The 25,069-nt window shown below is 37.1% G+C and overlaps 1 protein-coding gene across 15 annotated transcripts in view; it reads right to left on the reverse strand.

Annotated features, from left to right (window-relative positions):
• Positions 1 to 25,069, reverse strand: part of LOC126470094 (uncharacterized) — a 1,674,514-nt gene that overhangs the window by 1,090,423 nt on the left and 559,022 nt on the right. For 2 of the 15 annotated variants that reach the window (XR_007586124.1, XR_007586123.1), the window contains exon 11: positions 2,248 to 3,484. The exons of 8 other annotated variants lie outside the window; for them this stretch is intronic. Coding sequence is in view for 5 of the 7 variants with exons in the window: in XM_050097662.1 (XP_049953619.1) it covers positions 5,224 to 5,304; positions 19,100 to 19,289; positions 19,379 to 19,488; positions 20,866 to 21,249 (765 nt within the window). In the remaining 2 variants the exon portion in view is untranslated. Of the gene's footprint in view, positions 1 to 1,622; positions 3,485 to 5,197; positions 5,305 to 19,099; positions 19,290 to 19,378; positions 19,489 to 20,865; positions 21,250 to 25,069 lie in introns of those variants that run through there. 5 more of the 15 variants (XM_050097659.1, XM_050097658.1, XM_050097662.1 and 2 more) reach the window with 4 other exon arrangements.

Genomic DNA, 25,069 nt, shown 5'->3' on the forward strand with positions numbered 1-25,069 from the left:
TGGGTGAACAGGCTGTGTGGGAGTTATTTTTTTGTGTGGGAAGGATGACAGCTATCAAAATGCAGGTACTATTGGTGGTTAATGGCTGTAGTATGGACAGAGTTGTGGATGGTGTCACCAGAGAGGTAGAGGTCAATGTGCAGGAAGGTGGAATATTAGAATAAGCAGGACCAGATGAAGCAGGTGGGAGAGAAGGTTGTGGAGGACTGAGGATAGGATGTCTTGGACCTGAGTCCGGATTATATGATTAATGGACCTCCATCAGATAAGGTGTCTGGCGTTTTGAAAGGCTAGGAAGGTATTTTAGCATAGGAGGGTGTCATGAGTGTGGCCCCTGTGCCACAAATTTGTTTATATACTTTCCCCTTAAAGTAATAGTAATAATAGTAGTAGTAGTAGTAGTATATAGTTGGTAAGGTGTTCGAGGAATGAGGTAGTGGGTTTGAAGTCTGAAGGACATTGGGTGAGATAGTGTACAATAGTGATGAGGGCTTGGGCATCATGGTTGTTTGTGTATACGGAGATGGCATCTACAGTGATGAGTATGGGTCCAGGAGGTAAAGGCGTGTGGTTACTGAAGAGCTGATGAAGGAAGTGGTTAGTATCTTTGATGTGCAATTGGTTGGAGGTGTTTGTCAACAAGAGAGAAATTCTTCTTTCAGTGGGAGCACAATAATCAGCTACAATGGGGTATACAGGATCATTGGATTTGTAGATTTTGGGGAACATGTGGAAGATGTGTGTCTTGGAGTGTCACTGGGGTAAGGATGGAGATGGATTCATTAGGGTTTGAGATTAGCTACCTAAATTATACATTTAGTGGTATGAAAGTAACTTTAAAATGCTCTGGTAATATGGGTGCATAGTGAACTATTTTCTGCATAGTTTCTTTTCATAATGGTCTTTAAATCACAGACACCCGGAAGGTTCTGCACAGATTATCATTACTAAACCTAACTGTATGAATTTTTCTTTTTCTTCTAAATAAATTGAAGTGTCACCAAGTTGCTTCTCATATGAAGCACACAAATTGATGCATATCTGAGACCATAGTAGTGTTTTTAATGTATCATCTAATCCTTTCTATATTGAAAAAGGATAAGGTTCTAATAAAGTCTACATGTCTGATAATTTGGTTATTTTTATTGCCACACTTGAGTGAGATGAAAAGTAAGTCTTTTACTGTCACAACTGCCTATGTGGAGAATTTTTTTTTCTGTTCCAGATGTAAGCAATATGAGAACATTAGCATCTCAGAATAATGGAAGTGTAAGTGTGTATCTGTCTCAGAAGAAATTTGAAATGCCTTATAACATTGCAGTAACAAAAAGTGTAAGGAGAAAGTATTTACTTATTCATTTATTTTTACAGAAACTGTGACTAATTCGGTGTCATAAGTATGGCTCACTAAGTTTTTGTTTTGCACTATAGTACATTAGTGATTTTTTTAGGTGCAGTTTTGAAAATACTTACTGTTTAAGTGAGGTGGTAACTCATGCATGTATATAAGCATTACTTCTGAAATGGTTTAATTGGGACATGTATACAGAAGTTATCATTTTTATTGTGTTTCATGACAAAATTTGACTGAATTAGTATCCATTTATTAAATATCATGGATCCTTTACAAGCAATTTATTACTTACATTTCTCAGAAATGCACCTCATGCCACATGAATATTTGATATGTACATGTTGGTTAATAATAGATCTAACCATGGGTGGTAGCACAAAAAAATTCAAGAAGCACCTTCAAATTCAATATTTTGAACAAAGTCTGAGAGGGAGTTTAATGCCACAACAATGCAACAGTATAAATAGTATTCAAATAAATACCAGTACATTAAGTCATTTTCACACCACATTTTTACTTTGATGACACACACACACACACACACACACACACACACACACACACACACACACACACACACACACACACACTTATATATAACAGATATTACCTGCAATTTCAACAATGAAAATAACGAGTGATGTGAAAATTTCATCAATATGTAACAGAACAGTCATATTACACATACAAACAACTCTTACACAATAAAATGTTGTTAACTATAATGCCTATTTGTTCAATAGTTTTAATACTTATATTTAACAGCTTCTCATATATCAATTTTTTGTTATGTATTCCAAAATTACTTCATAACTTGAAAGAAGAAACAGGAAAATGAATTCAAACAACTGTTTTCTTAGTCTCCTCTCTACATACACTCAGACTAGTGATACTTACGCCAATTCTCTTCTGAAACTGCTGAAGCTTAGTTTCCTTTTTCACAAACATGCTTTTCTACAGACATTACTTTGATTAACAGTTGCAGAGTTCTAACTACGTTCAATCTTTACACTGAATCTTGCATAAGCATCATCCAGATAGTACAGTTACACTCCCAGCAATATTACATTTTGGTCATGTTTGAATAACCATATTATGTGTGCCTCAAAATACTATATATTAGTTTCTCTTAATTTTACTGTAATTCTTGCGTTATTACTGTTGTGTAACTGTTTATCTACAGTTTGTTTCATTTTCATGTATTTCTTTAAGAAATTAGCAGACTAAATTCGCCATCGAGTGATGCTTCCAACCAGCACAACAAAAGGATGGCAAATACATTTTGTTAAATCATCAGCCATCAATTTAATCAACAAAACATTTCTAGGCATGGAATACTATGAAGGAGTATACCCTTAATCTATTGCAATAACATATGACACACAGCAATATTCTAATTTTTAAGCACATTCAAATTAATGAGAAGGAAGGACAAAAGCTCCTTGTGTGTAGAACAATAAAGGGAAAATATTTCTTCAGGAGTGTGTTACACTGAAGTTCAAGAAAAGAACACACTAAATGGAACATTTATTAACACTCATCACTTTAGACTTTCATTTGAATTTCCATCAACTGCAATCATCAAATTTGGCATATAGGCAAGACACAATACAAGGAAAATCAAATTGTTTTGATTGCTTTCAACACAGAATGATACAACACTGCTCATACCATTGAAATTTTTACTTCAACTTCTGCATCATGCCAATGGTAACCAAAAGTGACTGGAAGCCATTATGAAATCCCAGTAGCCAAATTAGAACAAATGGTATGAGTATTTGTGCATTGAAATTAAGTTTAAGGATTTTAACAGAATATTCAGCTTCAAACCAATTCATCACACAGAGTAAAATGACAGTTCTTATACAATTACAAAGAAACCCATTAAGAAAATATCTTAGACATTGTTTCCTATGTGGCTGGAATGTATTGTGTATTACCTCCCTAATAATACTTATTATTTCTCGTCCTGTCAGAAATCTTCAACAATAATTGCACAATAATATTAAGAAACTCTACATAAGAAAAACAAATTTCTTCACAATACTGGGAACACAGCAGTCTAGTAAAATTGCAAAGGCAGTATTGTTTCTTGGTTGTATCCACACACATTCTGGAATGTGACATTTTCTGCAAATAAATAATAAGTTTCAACATTGAAATGTCTCTACACAAACTTCTGATAAAATTATTTAATAATAATAATGGTAATGTTAAGTAATATTACATAATCAAAATAAAAGTTAATACAGTATCCTAAATCATTGAGCACACACTACAACCAGAAGGTATCATTTTTTCCAAACTCAGTTGTTTTACATGATGTAAATGAGTAAATTAATTTTTTGTGTGCACTTACCTTCTGCAAGATGTAATATATGAAATCATGATATCACAGCTAACCTTTGTTTTTGTAAAAGTGATTTATTCAGCTTGATAAACATGTCTAAGTATTTTTCATCATTTTATTAGAAGGGCTGAAATAAAACAAACTGCCTCCATTGTAGACCAAGTACAGTGAAATATGTGGGGAGGACGAGGAGGAGGAGGAGGAGCAGGAGGAGGAGGAGGTTGGACGTGGGCAGAAAATACAGTGGAACATTTGAAACAACTTACATATGGTGTAATACATCATACATGATGGGATAAGATAACAATAATGGATCCTAAGTGAATGAGTGGCCACATTAGCAAATAATAAAAAAGAAAAAAAATGGGAGGCCATTGTTTATCTTAGATGGTAAATCACTGGAGTTAAGATGTGTGGATTATTGTGTATTATTACTAGAAAGTAACAATTCAAACTAGTTATTTTATATGCCAAAAAGCTGATAAGCGTGAATAATTTTCCTGTGCACATGACTTTCTTTTTCCATTGCAAAGGAGCTACTATTTTTACTTCTACACATTCTGATGGAAACTGTTCTCCACTTTTACAGTGATACACTACCCAAATGTATACATAACTAGGTAAGAAGAAACCTACAACTTAAATCTCAAGAGCCGTTTCTTTTTCTCTTTTTTTCAAATTAAGAGTTTAGAATGTAGAAAATTTGTCACAACTGTGCAAGTGAGATAGTGTGTAATGACAAATTTCCATCAAGATAGTGACACCAGGAAAAGAAAGGGGAGGGGTGGAATTGCAATCAGAGTGATTACAACTTTTACATTAGAGGAAAGTGAAAGAAATTAACATTATGCAGCAATAGTCCTATGTGAATCTCTTTAACCATAATTACATTGTGATACACCTATGGAGACATTTTTTGAACAACTTTATCATTTGCTCTTCAAGCGTCCTCAAGCTATGTCAATAATTCACCTACTGTTTACAATACAGTGCTCTGAATCAGTGCCTTTACTGTCATCTACCACTGCTTTATACAAATAGTGTGTTTCCAAAGTAAGTATATGAAGTCATACATTTTCATATTTAATTAGTGTATGATCAATATGAAATAGTAGCAGTCCCATTCAACCTACATCTAGGAACAACACACAAAATTTGAACTCCAGAAAAAGACCTTGTCTACTTCATACAGCAACCACCTTACTGTTACAACAAAGATGATTTTATATATATGAAATTTTCTTGCTTTATCAGCTAACTAATAGCTCTGAAAACAGTTGTTACTTGGCTAATAATGTGAGAAGATTTCATCACTGAAATTCCCTAAGAAAGCTTACATTTTCTCGTCAATTTCATATCTTTGAAATTTTTAGTTATATATATTATTTCAATGATGTGTGGAAAATTCAGCACATCAGTTTTACAGTATGGAAGTGTCAAAGCAAATTTTATAGCAATAAAACTTATGGAATAGTGTTCCTGATATATCATACCATTGGTGGTGGTTCAGAGGTCACGATCAATGCTCTGAATATTTTTGGATCCTGCTCTCCCACTCAGCAATCAGTGCACTTCTTTTTCTTGGGGAATTTTTCTGAAACTTTAAAACAAATAGACTTTTACAAATTACAGACAAATGATCCACATAATCTAACTTCTTGGCACAATCACAGAACATGCCAAAAGGGTAATTTTTATTTTTACTACTACCAGACCTGAGCTTATGGGATCACAAACACGAACATGAGTCAGCTTACAAATAACAAAAAACAGGTACTGTTACTTTCAGATAGTCACGGTAGGAACTGTGCAGAAGTACTGAACGAAATTTCAACAACCAGCTATAAATTTACATCTTTGATAAAGCCAAATGCTATATTCAAAGAAACAACATGCAATATACAAAACAAAACGTCTAGTCTAGGACAAAATGATTATGTTGTCGTCTTAGCTGGTGCAAACGATATTAATGGATCAAAACGTGGTTTTATGACATCACTAGATGAAACAATCGCAAAAACTAGGCACACACAACTAATTCTATGCACAATACCGTACAGATATGACATGCCAAATGAAAACTGCAAAATCTACCAAATGAACAGTTGCTTGATGCAGAAGGCATCTTACAGTGAACACATCAGAGTTTTAGATGTAAATAGCTTCCTCCAACGGAAAGACTTCACCAGGCATGGGCTTCACTTACATAAAAATGGGAAAAAGAAACTGTGTGTTAATCTGCTGAATGCCATCAAAAGTCCACTGGTAACAAGAAGTGCCATAAAACGTGTTACACCAGGACATCAAACATATTCGTGGTCCAATGAAGCTAATTTGGTGGACAATCTCAGAAGAATGAGCAATACTACAGCTGAACCAACAGCAACACCAGGAGCTGAAGAGCCATCAGTAACAACAACAAAAGTGAATATGCAGTCAGGGTCATCAAGAAAAACACCAGAAACAGTTTTAGAAAAGAAGAAGGTATCCACAGTCAGCACTAAGTCACCAACAACATCCTATGCAAATATCTCGTCAAGTGCCACAAATCAGTCAGCCCACGACATCCAAGTGGAAACAGCAAAAAATGTGCAGCCACACTCCAAATCAGCACCACTGGAAACTGTGACAAGATCTTCAACACGAAAACGCAGACCTCCAGTCCATAGCCAGGATTTTTTATGGGCAAGAACGCCAGTAGCTCCCTGCTAGCAGCAAACCAAAGGAAAACAGGTGCAGAGCAAAATTTTCATGAACCAAAACTACAAGAAAACCCGGTGAGTGGTGTCAAAAATCATTCCATTGGAAAACAGTCACTATTATCCTTTAAAATATTACACCATAATGTGCAGTCAATGTTTAATAAGTTACTAGAAATAGATCTCTTCCTAAAAACAAAGCCACACTTAGATGTTCTCTGTATTACTGAACACTGGTTAACAGAAGACAAAATTAAAAAAACCCCACTTGGCGAATTTACTCTAGCTGGTTATTCTTGTCGGAACAAAAGTAAGGGAGGTGGTACAGCAATCTATGTCAAAAAATATTTAAGATACAAAAGCCTCACAAAGTACAATAATATGCAAATAGAAACAGACTTTGAATTCTCCTTAATTATCTTAACAGACTATAACCTATTGATACTGAATATATATAGAGCCCCTGATGGAAACATCCAAACCTTCAAACACTCCCTCGAAGCACTACTCACAAAAATTCACTCACTAAACAAAAATCTATTAATAAGTGGAGACTTTAATATTGACTTCCTCACACCTGGAAAAAACAAAGACGAATTGTTGAATATTACAAATTCATTCAACCTATCCCCAACTGTAAACACACCAACCAGGATCACAAAAAATTCAAGAACAGCTCTAGATCAGATTTTCATAAACACAGACAAACTGCACCACTCAATCGAAGTCATCAGCACAGGTTACAGTGACCATGAAGCCCAAGTACTAACAGCGAATTTAAATTACATAGGACAATATCCCACAATAACTAAAATGCAAAGGCAATTTAATGATGATAATATAAGGCTTTTTAACTATCTGTTAAGGGCTGAAAACTGGGCAGAGGTCTATAAAGAAAATGATGTAAACTACATATTTAATTCCTTCCATGAAACATTTCTCCACCACTTCAATACTGCACTTCCACTGAAATCCAGGAAAATCGGAAACAAACACACAAACTCATGGGTAACAAAAGGGATAAGGATTTCCAGCCAAAAAAAGTGTGACTTAAAAAATCACATGAAACACCATGACATTGATGATCAGTTTAGGTCATACTGTAAGACCTATTTTGCAATCTATAGGAAAGTTATCCAACAAGCAAAAAAATTATACAATGATAAATTTATAAAGGAATCTAACAATAAAATGAAAGGCTTGTGGACGGTTGTAAAAAATGAAACAAACAGTAAGCAGCATGTTATAAACAAAACATTAAAACTAAACCTAAATGATGAAGTCACATCAGATCCCCAAAAAATAGTAAATGGTTTTAATGACTATTTTAGCAAAATAGCAGAAAACCTGATAAAGAACAACTGCCACAGACCAAATGCTCAACACCAAACACTAATAGAAACCGCACCGGTACAGGCATCAATGTTTCTTCACAAAGTCTCCAATCCTGAAGTACTTACAGTTATAAAAGGACTAAAGAATAAGTACTCCAGTGGTAGTGACAATATTCCTGATTTAATTGTTAAGAAATGTGGAGAATCCATTGTAGAACCCCTAACCCACATAATAAATACATCCTTTACAAACGGAGTTTTCCCTGACCTACTAAAGACTTCTAAAATTACCCCACTTCACAAAAAGGGCTCTAAAAATGATGTAGCCAATTACCGGCCCATAGCACAACTCAGCTCATTCTCAAAAATATTTGAAAAATTATTTTACACCAGATTGGAAGACTTTACTAATAAACTATCCTTATTGACAAAACACCAGCATGGTTTTAGAAAGCAAAAGACAACTACCACAGCTATTTATGAATATCTCAACGAAACCTTAAAAGCACTGGATAATAAGGAAATCACTACTGGTATCTTTTTAGATTTATCCAAAGCGTTTGATGTAATTGACCATACCATACTCCTTAAGAAGTTAGCAAATAAAGGTATAAGAGGAATTGCAAACAAATGGTTAGAATCTTACCTGTCAAACAGATTTCAAAAAGTTGAAATTAATTTTGAAAAAAAGAATACAACCACCCATCAATCTACTGTCCACTCCTCTGACACAATGCCTATTAGATATGGTGTGCCACAAGACTCAATCCTGGGACCCATACTGTTTCTGCTATACATTGATGATATAAGCACAAAGCTTGCTACAGGACATACCACACTATTTGCCGATGACACAAGTATTCTAATAACGGGTACTGATACAGAGGACCACAACCAAAAAATTAAACCGCTTATGTCGTCACTCAGCAAATGGTTCAACGAGAACAAACTGATTATAAACATACAGAAAACAACCTACATCAACTTCAGACTCTCATCCCAAAAACAAGAAATGCCTGATGTGATTCTAAATAACCAAGAGCTTATGTGTGTGGACTCTGTCAAGTTTCTTGGCATATGGCTTGCAGAAAATCTTAAGTGGGAGACACACACAAATTATATCTCAAAAAAGCTCTCAACTGTGTGTTACATTTTAAGGATACTCAAAAAATCAGTCACAAAATCTGTTCTCATACATGTATATTATGCTTACTTCCATTCTACATTACAGTATGGAATCATATTTTGGGGGAACTCACCTGGAGGTAGATATATTTTCAAAATGCAAAAAATGGCAATACGCATAATATGTAATCTAAGACATAACGAATCATGCAGACAACATTTCAAAACAAATGGCATTATGACACTGCCCTCTGCTTACATTTATAATATCGTCTCATTTGTCAAGTCATACCTGTTAAACAATGACTGCACACTAAAATTCAATGGAGATATTCATAACTATGCAACAAGGCAGCAATCTGACCTACATATGATTCAGTCCAGAACTACCTGCTACCAAAAAAGTGTTTTAAATGTTGGGATAAAAATGTATAATAATTTACCCAATGAAATCAAAGCAACAAAGAACCCAAGAGCCTTCACACATAAGTTAAAAAAATATCTCTTGGACCATTGCTTTTATGCAGTTGATCATTTTTTTGAAAGGGGTTAAAAATGTAAAAAATATGATAAATGTTCAATTAGGTCTGAAAATTATATACTGTGCATGTCCATGAAATACACTGGACTACTTTACTATTACATTTGTATTGGCTGTTTGAATTTTACCATACAACATTTGCATTTACTGTTTTGTTAAAGATAGCTAACTTCCTCATTGCAAAATAATGTAAAAACAATTTATTAAATATTACCTGCAAATATGTTCCCTTGCCCTATCCAATATTGTATGTAAAACCTTACATCTCTTTGATTTGTATTAACTGTTTTGTTGAAGAAAGATAATTTCCTTGCTACAAAATAATGTAAACATCAATTTGTAAAAATTACTGTAAATAGCTCTCTTGACCTATCCAATATCATATGTACAGCTGTACAATACTATGATTGCCTGGATCAATAAAAATACAATACAATACAATACAATCACGTGTTTGTTTCTCTGCAGGAAATCCTTTGCAAAAGCCAAAAGGGACAGTAATTCCAAGGTTATCAGGAAAGTGGTTCAGTGTTCTGACAAGCTACCCTCCCAATTTGTTCTCAAAAAAATACAAGAAAGAGGGTTGACTTGGAAATTAATTGCTTAACTCCACTTTTATAAATCCATATTATTACAGCATATTTTAGTCTTTCAGGAAGTATGCCTTGACTCACTGACTGATTATAAAGCTAAATAAAAGAAAACATTGGAAGTCAACTAGTATGTTCGAGTTATTTGATCTACTACGTCCCTCTGAACTCCCAACTCTTGAAATTATCCTCATTTTCCTACAAGTTTCTGTTAACCTTCTGCTCCCCGTATTTTATTCCTACTACCTTCAGAATTTTGAAGAGTGTATTCCAACCAACACAGTAAGAAGCTTTCTCTAAATCTCCAAGTGCTAGAAATGTAGGTTTGTCTTTCTACAGTGTCTCATTTAAGATACATAGTGCAGTCTGTATTGTATTGCATGTTCATTTCTTCAGAACCCAAACTTCTCTTCCCTAAGGTTGGCCTCTACCAGTTTGTCCATTCTTCTGTAAATAATTAGCATCAGTATTTTTGAACCATGACCTATTAGGCTGACAATTCAGAGATATTAACAACTGTTGCGACTTGGCTCCTTTGAATTATTACAGTCACCTACTCCACAGCCTTGTGTCAACTTAGGTCTTTCAGATCTCTGTGAAATTCTTTTTGCTGTGTCGCCATCATGAGTTGTCCTACTTTTATCTGGAGGGACTGAGTCCATACAATAGTAGATCCTTTCTGAATAAGGGGAATAAGTACTCCTTCTCTAGTCATCTGGTTTATGTAATAAAATGAACTAGATGGCACAAATGGTACAGAACTAAAGCACTTGCCCAACCTAAGCTGTGACACGATCCGTGCCAGAAGACAGCTGCTAAGGAGCACGAGAAGGAGCACGGCTGGACTGCATAGATTTATTGGGTTGAATTAACAGCACTCCCGTGCTGGACACACCCCCATTACATCTTTGGCTTACAATGGAGGCAGCAGCAGGAGCATGTACGTTAAGAAACTGGAAATCTGTAGGATTTCCAGAATTCCACATTTATATAATGAATGTGGTAAACATAAGAATGACAGAGAAAATGCATGCTCACTATGTAACAACTTCCAGTGGCTTCAGTAAATCTTTCTAACCATAGGAAGTAGGAGCAGTGTAAGAAATAACCACAGTACTGTTCAGATGACAGTCTGGTTTACTGACTGGTGAAAAACAGACAAGGTTGCTGGAGGCAGTGTACACAGGGTGCAGCCTCAAATAGAAAGCACAATCTATCCAGGGAAGCTAGCAACAGTATTCCAGGGGAAATATTCACAATTAGAGTATGTGCAGAGAAGTATCTATGTAGGTGTTACGAGGATCATAGCATCTGCATTCATTCATACAGCCAAGTTGCTCTGAAATCCCTATCAACCCCTGCAATGAGATCAAATATATTTTGCAGAGTGAAAACCTGCTGTCAGTCTCTTATCACTCAGGAGTTAGCAGTAATGTGCAAGCTAATAGGCTTGCCGCCACAGGGGAAATGACCATTTGTTGGACCAGAACCTGTCCTACCCATCACTACTTCAGTGGTAAAATTTAATACTATGTAATTGAATCACAAGACAACATGCAAAATATTTGACTACAATCCAAAAACAAAATTGTGGCAAGCCAATGATGCCAGAACTATGTTCTAAGAAAATTTCTGTAATTGTGGGGTTAACAAGAGGCAGATTTAACTTTTAGATCTAATGAGTGGGCATAGGAACCTCAAGAAACACCTGCACACAAAGGGTATCACTAAGTGGGTCTGAGACTTCTATCCAGTCACATATTGACCAGTCTGGTATGGTAATAGAAGATAGCAAAAGTAAAGCCAAACTTTTAAATTTCACATTTAAGAAATCATTCACATAGGAGAATTGTACAAACGGACTATCATTTGACCATCGCACAGGCTCCCGTGTGGAGGACATAGAGAAAAATCCCTGGTGTAAAGAAACAGAATTTCAAGCAAATAAGTTGTCAGGTCTTGATGAAATCCCATTTTGGTCTTTCAAAGAGTACTTTACAGAATCGGCCCCTTACTTAGCTTGCATTTTTCATGAATCTCTTGCCCAGTGCAAGGTAGCAAGCTACTGGAAAAAAAGCAAAGGTGTCCCCTGTGTATAACAAGGGCAGAAGAACAGACCCACAATATTACAGACCAATATCCCTAACATCATTTTGCTGCAGAATCTTTGAACATATTCTTAGTTCAAATATAATACATTTTCTCGAGAGGGCAGAGTTTCTGTCCATAAATCAGCATGGTTATAGAAAGCATCACTTGTGTGAAACTCGGCTCACTCTTTTCTCTTAGGAAATTCTGTGAAGCACGGATGAATGGTAACAGGCAAATTCCATACTCCTAGATTTCTGTAAAGCATATTATATGATGCCACACTGCCAACTTTTACTGAATGTACAAGTATATGGAATAGGTTCCCGGGAATGTGAATGGCTCTAAGGCTTCTCAATGAGCAGAATCTGGTATTTTGTTATCAACAGTGAGAGTTTATCAGAGACAAGGGTATTGTCAGGAGTGCCCCTGGGAAGATAGGATTCAAGAGATTGGGGCTTGTATGGAAGTATATAGACATTTGTTTTTCTCACACTGTATTTGCAAATGGAACAGGAAAGGAAATGACTAGCAGTGGTACACCTTACAGTGGTTTGTAGAGTACGGATGTAGATATAGAGAAAGAAGTGACATTTAATCTTTCAATGTGAAGTACTGGAGAGCAAAAGGTACAGAATGTTTGCATGTTGAAAAAGAAGTACCAATTTCAGCTGCATTAGGGCATTGAAATAATTCTGTGACAAGTGAAAATCTGTGCTACAACAGGACCCAAACCTGGATTTTCTGCTTTATGCCAGCACTTGCCTTAACCACTCTGGCTATTTGAGCATGCTTCATGTCCAACCCAAATTCCCAAATTGTTGCACACTCATTCTGTAGTGCTCCCTGCCCATTACCCTCTTTGCTCATGGCATCTTACATGATTCCTGCAAGAGATTGGACCTAGGGTGCATCCACTCTGAAGATATCATGAAGTACCATCAAGGCTTAGATACTACAATTGTGTGTATGGTATCTGTTTTTTTTGGAGATGTCTAATTCCTGAAGAAATGGCAGCTAACAGAGAAAGTAAAGGGAATCATCCTACTACTTAAGGCTATTAGTTAGCTTTCCTAGTATGACAGGGAGAGAGATTGTACAATAACCTCAGTGTCAGTGTGGACATCTGCAGGCCAGGAACCACATTTGTGTCAACTTGTGGAACCTAGCTAACAGGGTCACACACAAATGACATTGCTGATAAATGGGGTTATGTTCAGCTGTTTTACCTCTCTGGTTAAATCGAATCAATCAAATCAAGTCTCTCAGTATCTTGCCTCCAAGCTCATCTTTGTGTAATACCTCTTCCCCTTAGTTATGCATGTAACAAAAGGGGTTCACACCAACAATGGTAAATAAGCTTAAAAAGTTAAATTTTCCTTCAAGAGGATTCTCACATAGCTCATAATCTTGGAACTTTTCAAGTGTTATGGTGTGAAATACTGCATAAAAAGCTTTCTGTTGGTTCACTGTGGTCCTGTGATGATATCGACCTGCAGAAGGTGACATGAGCAAGCAAAATCGAGTCCCAAGAACATTACACACACACATAATGCTTTCTTGAAGTCTCTACCTATGTCTAGTTCACTTTGTATTGTCTGTGTTAACACATGTGTCTCATATCTTGTGATCGTTCTTTTTTTAATGAAGAGGTTTTTTGTCCTCTGTCTTCTGACTGGTTTGATGCAGCCCACCACGAATTCCTCTCCTGTGCTAACCTTTTCATCTTTGAGTAGCACTTGCAATGCATGTCCTCAATTATTTGCTGGATGTATTCCAGTCTCTGTCTTCCTCTACAGTTTTTGACCTCTACAGCTCCCTTGAGTACTATGGAAGTCATCCCCTCATGTCTTAACAGATGTCTGATCATCCTGTCCCATCTTCTCAGTGTTTTCCACATGTTCCTTTCCTCTCCGATTCTGTGCATAACCACCTCATTCCTGACCTTATCAGTCCACCTAATTTTCAACATCAGTATGTAGCACCACATCTCAAATGCTACAATTCTCTTCTGTTCCAGTTCTCCCCACAGTCCATGTTTCACTACCATACAATGCTGTACTCGAGACATACATTCTCAGAACTTACTTTCTCAAATTAAGGCTGATATTTGATATTAGTAGACGTCTCTTGGCCAGGTATGACCATTTTGCCATTGCTAGTCTGCTTTTGATTTCCTCCTTGCTCTGTCCAGCATTGGTTATTTTACTGCCTAGGTAGCAGAATTCCTTAACTTTATCTGCTTTGTGACCATCAATCCTGATGTTAACTTTCTTGCTGTTCTCATTTCTACTACTTCTCATTACCTTCATCTTCAATTTACTCTCAATCCATTCTCTTAACACTGTTCATCCCATTCAGCAGATCATGTAATTCTTCTTCACTTTCACTCAAAATAGCAATGTCATCAGGTTAAAGAGGTTACATTTTATGAAATCAGTACATGTATCTTGTTACATACACTCACCGCAATGGAAAAGCCCACACTGGTGACCTATGACAACAATCAATTTCTGTGGACTCTGGAAATGCACAGTGTTACCTTACACCAAACAATGAACACTGACACACAACAAAAGTTATTGAGACCTTTCACCTATACTGGTTTGGTTTCGTTTGGTTTCTTGTGGGTTGTGGGATATGTTGAACAATATGGAACAACGAAATTATGAAACTACAAGTGAGGTTGATTAAAACATTCTCCTCCCAAATGTGTACAAGGACATGTGGATTGTGCATCACAGTTCTGTTACTATCCTTGGATCTTATTGACTTCTTTATGGAAGATGAAGAAAGGACACTGATACAAACAGATGTTCTTGGGCATGCATCAAATTTTTATGAACAAATACATCATTGTGACCACACCCCTCATGATTCAAATTGTGTTTCAGCACTGATTATAGAGGTGACAAACCAGATTCTTTCACCTTGTGGAACCTGGCTGACAAGCTCACACACTAATATTTCCAGCTTATTTTCGAAGTCATTGCCTACCAATGGTGCCAAATTTGACAACACGTCCAAATTGAATTACATGGTGCCGCATGGGCATATTTCCATCAATGTTCATAGAGTTCAGCACTTTTTGTCTGAACTGCCACAATTTCTGCCCAAACTTGTCCAAATCCCCCATACCAACTTACTCCTGTGGTGCGACACCTTTAAAGGCAAATCACATTCTCTGTCCCTGCCAAATTCTGCAGGGCAATCTTTGATGGTCTGCATAACTTATCACATCCTGGTATTCATCCCACCACAAAATTAGTGACTGAGGGCTTTGTGTGGTCAGGTGTTTAAGTGGACTGCAGACAGTTTATGCACACCTCTTGTTTGCCAATGCAACGGCTAGGACACCACAGTTTTCTGCAATAGGGAAAATATGACATGCTAAGGCTGACTTCAATGTGTCCATTTTGACCCGGTTGGTCCACTACTTGAGTCAAATTTGTTCCGATATATTTTCTCCGCAACTGACAGGACATTGCGTTGCGTGGAAGCTGTACCTTTAAAGGATATGATAGATAAATCTACTGCTTTGGTCTTTGTTCATCTGTGGATTCCTTGTTTCAGTTGCCCATCATCAATTTATACTGACCAGGTGTGTCACTCAGCCCCATCTTTTTATTCTTGGTCTTTGTCTATTTCATTTTGGAGTGTGCATATCAACACCCATGACTCTTGTCTTATGATCAATCACATTTAATAAAGTGGTTGCATTTTGTGGTATCAGTACATTCATTTTATTCCGCATATCACCACCACACATGAAACAACAACCATCTAACTATGTATTTTTGTACAACATACTCTGAAGCCTTGATGGTGGAGAGGCCTTATGTGAATCCACTGTATGGGACCAATGAGTTATTCTGTCGTATCTTAATGTAATGTACAATTACTGATGTTTGAAGAAAGATAAAAATAAAAAAAAATCGCAATATCTGTTCAGTTTTAATTCTCTTGCTGATTTTCATTATTTGCATTACTTTTCCTTACTTGCTTAGCTACAAAAATTTATTATAATAGCTCAGGAATAATCTAGTTTTCTACTGATTTAATTTTAAATATCCAGGTAAATTTGAATTTTGTCAGTAATGTGTCCACCTTAAACATTCAACAAGAGAGAGAATCTTGACAGTATGGTTAAAATGTGTGTTTAAATGATGCTGTAGTCATAAGGTGGCAGAATCTGACTGGTAGAATCAACAGAAACAAATGTCTGCTGTCCTTGGCGGGATGTTCACAATGGTAACACAAGATGGACAAGTGAACAACATGCCAACAGACTGAAGAGTTACTGAGAGAGAAACCAAGATGATGTGGCAATGTAGTAAAGTAAATCTAGAGTTAGGTACAATGGCAACTATACAAAACTGAAGTGAAGATAAGACATGAGTTTATGGCCATGTGGTCATATTTATCTCATCTGCAGCAAGAACTATTGTTGAAGCATACATTTGAGGAACTTCAGGGTGGCACTTTCTTGGAAAACTGCAGCACTTTACAGGTTCTGCCACTATCAGCCATCCAAGTCCATTTATTCTACTGGGTATTCAAATTTGTTGGGTCAAGACAATAAATGTGTTACCAACAATTTGAATCCTTCACTCTCTGTATGACATTTTATCTGTTATTAAAATTTTGTAAGGCACTTTAAATACATTCAACAAATAAATACATAGACAAATGTCCTTGTTGGTGCTTCACATTTGATGTTTGTTCTGTGTGCTGGTGAAGTTTCAAACCATTCTTGCAGACGCCAGAGCCATAGTACAGTGTCAATTTGGCATCTACATGCAACTCACATTACAATCAGCGTGCTGTTATTGGATTCTTGTGTTCAGAAAAAGAAACCGTGGTGAACATCCATAAATGTTTGTGTGCAGTGTATGGTGGTGCTGCAGTTGATAGTAGTACAGTTGGGCAATGGATAAAGGAAGTTAAAACCTCAGGAAATGCAGAAACAGAGCTCCATGATCAACCAGGCTCAGGACGTCCTGTCACAGCCACTGCTCCAGACATCCACCCTACAGTCCAGACCTGATACCCTCAGACTTCCATCTCTTTGGGCCGCTTAAAGATTCTCTATGGGGGAAAACACTTTGAAGATGATGAAAGGGTCATCTCTGCAGTGAAAACATGGCTATGCCTACAGGACAAGAGCTTTTACCAGTGGGTAATACATGCTCTTCCACAACATTGACATATGGCCATAGGACGTGATGGAGACAATGTAGAAAAATAGGACATGGACAAGACCTGTTTACCATGTCACCGTATTCTGACTCCTAACAATAAATATGTTCCGAGAATAAAATGTGGGGCATTACTTATTGAACGACCCTCTTAGTATAATCTAACAATTTCTGCACTCTGCTGTGTATTTTCTCCTTAGAATCTTTATTGTTGTGTGGTTTGTATAATATGGAAGTATTATGGTTCTGATGTCTCCCACAGTACCAGTTTTTTAAAAAATATTTTATAGCTTCTACTGGCAATTTTCTTACAGTCTTCTGTGTTGTACTTTATTTGATATACTTCGAGTTTAGTCTGTAGAGCTAATAATTTATTGTTTTATAAGCAACTACATCATATCAGATGTTATTGGTACACTGGTTTAGCATGTGTCAACATGCTACTATTCCTATTTAAAAGATATATAGATGTTTTATTATTCAATAGCTATCTCAGCTACTTATCAAATATTTATATCTACACTAATAACAAAACTTTAAAATCGTCATGTTGTCTGTCTCTGTTTACACACTGATCTCCAAAACTGCTTGGTGAATATTCATGTGGTTTGCACAGGTAACTAGTCTAGCTGGAGGCAACCTATAGGATTTATTTCGAAACTGGACCGCAGATAAAAATAGTGTAATTTGAATTTTAGGAGTCTTCTCAGGTTAGTAGCTCAGATATTTGCCTTAGTGATGGTGTTGTAACCAAAGAACCAATAGATGATGCTGTCAGTTTTTTTACCTCAGTGACAGGAATATTTTTAGAAGTTTACATCAGTGACAGAATTAAATACAACAATCTTATCTTTCTGAATACAAACTAACAGTGAATTTCCAGAATGAGATTTTCACTGTGCAGCAGAGTGTGCGCTGATATGAAACTTCCTGGCAGATTAAAACTGTGTGCCCGACCGAGACTCAAACTCGGGACCTTTGCCTTTCGCGGGGAAGTGCTCTACCATCTGAGCTACCAAAGCACGACACACGCCCCGTCCTCACAGCTTTACTTCTGCCAGTATCTCATCTCCTACCTTCCAAACTCTGCAGGAGAGTTTCTGTAAAGTTCGGAAGGTAGGAGATGAGATACTGGCAGAAGTAAAGCTGTGAGGACCAGGCCTGAGTCGTGCTTCGGTAGCTCAGATGGTAGAGCACTTGCCCACGAAAGGCAAAGGTCCCGAGTTCGAGTCTCGGTCGGGCACACAGTTTTAATCTGCCAGGAAGTTTCATAACAGTGAATTTACTTGGCTAGGCTATACAGATTTACTGATTTCACTTTGTGTGTTAAAGACTTTAAAAAATGCTTTGCTTGTTTCATTAAGTTTCATTTATATTTGACTTCTTCACTAGGAAAACATTTCTTTACAAAGTGATCCTGTAACAGTTCTGTTTTTACTAAGTGAGGTACGGAACCCTAAAAAGTGACAGTATGCAAACGCCCTTCTTTATCCACTGTTAAGCATGGGTGTACAGCCAGTATCTGTATAAAAAGCTCACATGCTTAACTGGAAAATACTTATAATTTTGCAAGTGTGTTTATGCTTCTGTGAGTATTTTACATTTCTCTGTCTATAAGTTAAAAAAATTAACCTCTTAGCCATCTTTATGATCCTTGGAAAGTATTTCATTTCACAATGGAATGTCTATTTCGCAGAAACATGAATGTAATAGTAGACTAATGTCTACTCCAATTAAAATTTGAAAACCTGCAATTGGAATTATTAAGCTAATGTTGCGTAGATATTCCTCTTAATTCATAACTGAATGCGAGTTCTCACCTTTTGTGAAGCAGGATCCTGTGAAACATCCAATGAATCATCAGAATCTAAGAGGTTTGGAATAGACTGTGCACTCTGCAAAGTCTGTTTCCCTCCATCACCATTGATATGATTAATTTCTTCTTCCTCAATACTACCAATGCTCAAAAGATTTGGCTGTGACTGAGCAAATAGTTTTGCTCTCAGCAACCTTCCGAGATGAAATAATACATGTTAGGAAACAATTTACCAAAAATCAGATAACTGCATTACAAATGATTGTAAATTTATAAGACCTACCTCAATTCTTCTTCACGTTTTTGCATCTCTTGTAACTCTGCTTGTATCTTCTCTTCAGCTGATTGGTAGCCCTTTCTCACTGGAGTCTTTACCAGGTCTTTATCTGAATCCTGTACAAAATGCTTCTTATATGAAATCTGTCAGTATAAAAATTACTCTCTCCCCTCTATAATTTGCTACTATGAGGGACGATCAAAACTTTCCATTTGAGTATTTTGCTGCAGCATGTACACAATGTAACATGACCCTGATGTGGGTATATAAGCACCCACATGTGACAAAGTATTAGTGTGGCATTCCTGTCTTTCCAATGCGTCTGTGTGCAGTAAATGTGGAAATGTGAACTATGGCCATATTACCAAATTCATGTTAACAGGAACAACATGCTGTTATTCTTTCCTTGGTTGCTGAAGGACAAAAACTGGAAGACATCCACTGGAGAATGAAGAATGTGTATGGCGCAGTATGTCTATAAAAAAAACTACCATTGTGGAATGGTGCACCAAGTTCGTAATAACGGATGTCCCCATATAGGAAATGTAATGCAGAAATTACACAAACTCATGTGGGAGACACTAGAACCTGCCCTATAGTCCTGATCTCTTGCTCATGTGATTATCATGCCTTTGGTCCCTTAAAAAAAGTCCTTAATCCGTTGAAAATTTCTGTCAGATGAGGGTGTAGAACAGCCAGTTAAGAACTACTTCATGCAGCAGGACACGATGTTATACCAAACAGGTATTTTTAACCTGATGCATTGTTGAGACGATTGCCTCAATGCTCATTGTGATTTTGCGTGATTGGCATACCTATTCTGAACAGTGTGGTTTTTCAAATAGAAACTTTTTGATCACCCCTTAAATGTCATGACATGTACAGCTGGAAGTCCAATGATCTACATAGCAAAGAAACAAGTGAATATTATGGTTTAGTATCTCAAATGATGCTCCCATTAGACATGGTAACTGGTAATGAAATTGGCTTTCCTATTTTGAAAGGGACCATCTTGGCATTTGCATTAGTTTAGAGGAACCATGAAAAACCTACACATGGATGGCAAGATAGAGATTTGAGCTCCCTTTGCCTGGAATGTAAGGTCATTGTTTCAACAACAATGTTACATTTCTCAGCAAATATGTACGGAGTCTAAAAACCAATGGCTCAGGTACCATGTTGCATAGTACCAAGTAAACATAATGAAACACACACTTCAGTTGTGTGGCAATAAAACTAGGACACTATTTCCTGTACAACTGATTTGCAATTAGCAAACAATGGAAAATCCATAATAAAAACAATAAGCATTACATTGCTCTTCACCATGGAGATGGCACTGAGTGGCAAATGGGCACATTTGCAAGTATATTTACAAATGCACAATATTTTTTTCAGAAATTTATGGTGTGTGTAGAATACAAAGGAAAAAAGCTCATTTGATTGGTAAGTTCTACAAATATTACTAATTAATTCAGTAACACACTACATACCTGTGAATCATTCCCACTATTGATGTCAATGATCTTCCTTTGAATTGGAGGCTGGTTATGTACAGGTGAAACAGAAGGAGGAGAAACAACAACAGGTACAGTATTCCTTGGAGCAGCATAAATTCTCATCCTTCCATGTGATGCATAAAACCTCTGCATCAATCCTTTCTGTCCACCACCAGATGAGAACCTGTGTGTTGGGCTTGCAAATGGAGAATTGTTAAGTGATGGACTTGATGACTGAGATCTCTTTGTTGGAACAGCTTTTGCTGAGGGTTCTCCATCATTAAGTGAATCTGAAAGATTGTTCAAAGAGGAGAAACTATTTGGATCACTCTCTCTCTCTTCTGTGGAACTGTTGACAGCATCAGGTGTTTGAGATCTCTGAAATAAAAAATTAGATATCTTATTCTGCAACTATCCTGTTCAGATCAGGAAGTTATTTCAAACCTTAACTTCAATGATAATGCACTAAATTAGAAAGCAAAAAGCTGGACATTTTTAGAGAAAACTGAGAACACTGTGTTAGCAAGAACTTCTGCCGAGTACCTTTGTAACCATATCCTGATGGAACATCTAGTTCTTAAAACTGGTAACAGATGTAGCATAACACTGGACTGAAACTGGCCACTCTATTATCTTTAATGGCTTCAAGTTTCCGTCATCCACTTTATTCTTTTAGGGAAAGGTTATGGAAGAATTAAACATTGATTTGATGACAGATTTCACTGAGAAAATTATTTCAGAGTGTATAAATTTTTGAATTTGGCCATTGCTTTGATCTCCTCTCAGAGACTTAACTATTGACTTGGCTAAATTTCATTTCTTACCCTTTCAAAATACATGCAGTTACTGAACTTCCCTCCAACAAATTGCTCTGAACTAAGTATCTGTGAGGGACACCCACACAAGCAGGCACAGGTAAACAACATTATGCAGTTAGGTTACTCTGAAGATGAAAGGGAGAAAACTACACCACAGCAGTTGTTAATAATCATGAAGATATTAAATGTTTTTATGAAAATATGTAGCATCTAGAGAAAATAAAAAAAAAAAAAAAATGAAATGGGTGATTAGTGTTTCACATCTTATTGACATAAAAAAAATTTAAAAAAAAAATTTACACATATACAATAATGGGAGAAGAAAAATGATTTGATGAAGGAATCATCAGTGTTCTATACTTGAGTGATTTAGAGAAACCACAGAAAATCCATGTCACTGTTGTTGGAGATATATTTTCCCTCAGTTTTCTCTGACATGAACGTATTTTTAAGTTTAGGCTAGGCAGGATAGCTGCTGTCTTAACGTCTTTAGTAAAAAAAAAGAGAGACTGAAAAAATATGTAACTATTAGTAGAGAGAGAGAGAGAGAGAGAGAGAGAGAGAGAGAGAGAGAGAGAGAGAGGGGCCATCACCATCAGTACATCTGGGCCTTACCATGAAGCACAGCCAATGCAACTACACTAGCCATCTTACTGCCATCTGACTGCCTGAGCTCAGGCAACCAGCAATGTGCTACTGCCTTATGGTCTGGGCCATGCATTGTGCTGTGGCCAGACTTACCCAGGGCAGTCTGTTGATTTAACTGCACTAAGGGGAAAGGTGTCTTATCTAAATGGATGTGATAATGTGGAAATGAAGAGATTATTGGAGAAATTTGCAGAATTATTTAACCTGCATGGACAATGCCTGCTACATGACTATTGCAGCATGGAATTCCACAACAAATGAGCTGCTTGTGTACAAGAAACAGCACTAGGATGTAATTATTAAAGAAAGCACCAGTGTTTAGTCAGTGCTTCTCATAACAGGTGGTAAGAAGGCTTATCAGGTGACTGTAAATACTAAACAACAAGCAATAACTAATGAATAGCCCATGCCAAACATTACAGAGACTTTAGACAATCTGGTGCAATGCAATTATTTTATCACCATAAATTTGGGTGGGGGGGGGGGGGGGGGGTACCACCAATTAGAGATAGCACTGGAGGATTGACCTGAAACAGCGTTTTCAGTTCCATTTGATCACTACCAGTATCATCAGATGCCATTTGGTTTGAAAAATGCAACTTTCCAACACTTGTTAGATGGAGTACTACAGAATCTGAAACCAAAACAATGCTTAGTCTACCGAGATGACACTGTATTGCCCAACACATCCAGGAGTATAAGGTGCATCTACAAGAGGTCTGAGTGCTTGTGTGTGGCACGACAGACCCTTATCTTAGAAACACGCCACTTTGTATTACAGGAAGTCTGCTATTCAGGCCATATCATCAGCCAAGACGGTGCACGACTAACTCACAGCTGATACAAGCTGTAAATGATTTCCCAGTGTATAGCACAAATGAAGAAATTACAGTAATATCTCAGGATTGCAATTTTATAGAGAATACATCCCAAAATTTGCAGAAGTAACAAGACCCGTTATGCCTTTGTTAAAGAAGAGGTAATAGGTTCACGAGGCTCCACACTGAAGCAGATCTTGATGTATTGCACTGAAATGAATTTCGAGACAGACCTCCAACTCATGGCTAAGTGAATTTGGTTTTGAGGTTGTGCAATGTTCAAGGAAGTACCACTGGTACACTGACAGACTTAGATGCTATGCTGTAGAATGTATTGAGTCAACACAGAAGAACAGCACAAAGCTCAGGGTGGGTGAGAAGCCCTGTACCCTGTAACCTCCCCCCTCTCACTTATCGCCCTTAAAGACAGTGAAAAATTAAACCACGTGTACCTAATGGAAATTTGGGAAAAGCAATCGTCACCGAAGTTAATCTATCGGTAAAGAGGGAGGAAAGGGTTACATCTAAATGAAATGAAAAATGCAAATGAAACTGGTGGAAATTAATTTTGAAAAGGGGTAAAGTTAATAAAGAAAGTAAATGTGCGGCCGTTACGTTAACAATTAACTAGCGGTAATTAGATATTTGAGATTTGGGGGAAATCACGGTCGCCAGTCCTAAGGACAATTACTATAGTAACTGAAAAAGAAAGGTTATTACACATATAATTAACACTAGAAGCGTGGCAACTGAAGGTTGACACGTGTAGTGTGAAAACTGAAAGTTTGTGAGAAGTAATAAATTTCGCTACACTCTGACTTAATTTAGCAAAAGAATTAATAAAACCGGAAAATCGAAAGTTAATTTAGTGACTGAAGTTACTAGTGAGCTTTCTTTCTGAAGCACATCGAAATCCAGTAAAATACGGTTAGTCTTGGACTACCTCAACAATCATTTCAAAAGCAACTTGGCTCTACGCAATTTAGAAACAAGAGATTTAACTTTGAACTTGAATTAAATGATTCTGAACTATTAACAATAATAAAATTTAGTACGTACCAAGCTGAGCTGCAGTCATAGGTAAGCTAAAATATGCTAACAAAACTCGCACTCTAAATTTGTGCTCGTGTAACCTAAATATTGTAGCCAGCTACTGAACTTTGAAATTAAAGCAGTGAAATCTAATTATATTATTTTAATGCTGGCGTTTGAATTTCAACGACACTCGGGTTCATTTCGGAAAAGGAAGGGACCCTGCTTGGCAATGCAATTGGGACAATGAGCAACAAAGGTTCATGCTAAGTTGCTGTAATTTTGCGAGGCAAATGGAACAATTTGAAAAGCTGAGGTCTGCCATACAGTTCTGAAACTTTACGTGCTTTTAGTCTTCCTTGTTGGTTGATTGAAGGTTTGAAGCCGTCGATCGAGGAGGTGGCGACAGTCACTCATTGTCGGCCGTCGCTGTTGCAGAAGCTGGATGTTGGCGCGCCTTCTTCTCGACACGGTCACCAGGCGAAACGGGCTCTTGATGTGCGCCAGCTAATGCTTCCCGTCCGCGACACCATGTCAGAAACTATCATCGCGAGTCGAGCGCAATTACATGCTGCCAAACCCCGAAAGCGCGGCAACTCGCGGGAGCGTCACACAACACCTGCTCCACTCGCTACTCCCGCCAGACCCTCACTGTTCTGCCCGCGCTCCACGCGGCAGGGTTAACACTACCAAAGATCCTACACACTTTGATTCGTCACACGACCTATCGACGTAATCGTTCGATAGCAGTTTTCCGTAGGCAAGACCCAGCGTAAAAATACAAATAATATTTACGAAACAAACCAATTATACATCGACATGAGTGCATAAATATATATATACAAACAGTAAAACAATTACAATATATAAAGAGACAGAAAT

This window comes from Schistocerca serialis, chromosome 3 (assembly GCF_023864345.2).
Source record: "Schistocerca serialis cubense isolate TAMUIC-IGC-003099 chromosome 3, iqSchSeri2.2, whole genome shotgun sequence".
Taxonomy (NCBI): domain Eukaryota; kingdom Metazoa; phylum Arthropoda; class Insecta; order Orthoptera; family Acrididae; genus Schistocerca; species Schistocerca serialis.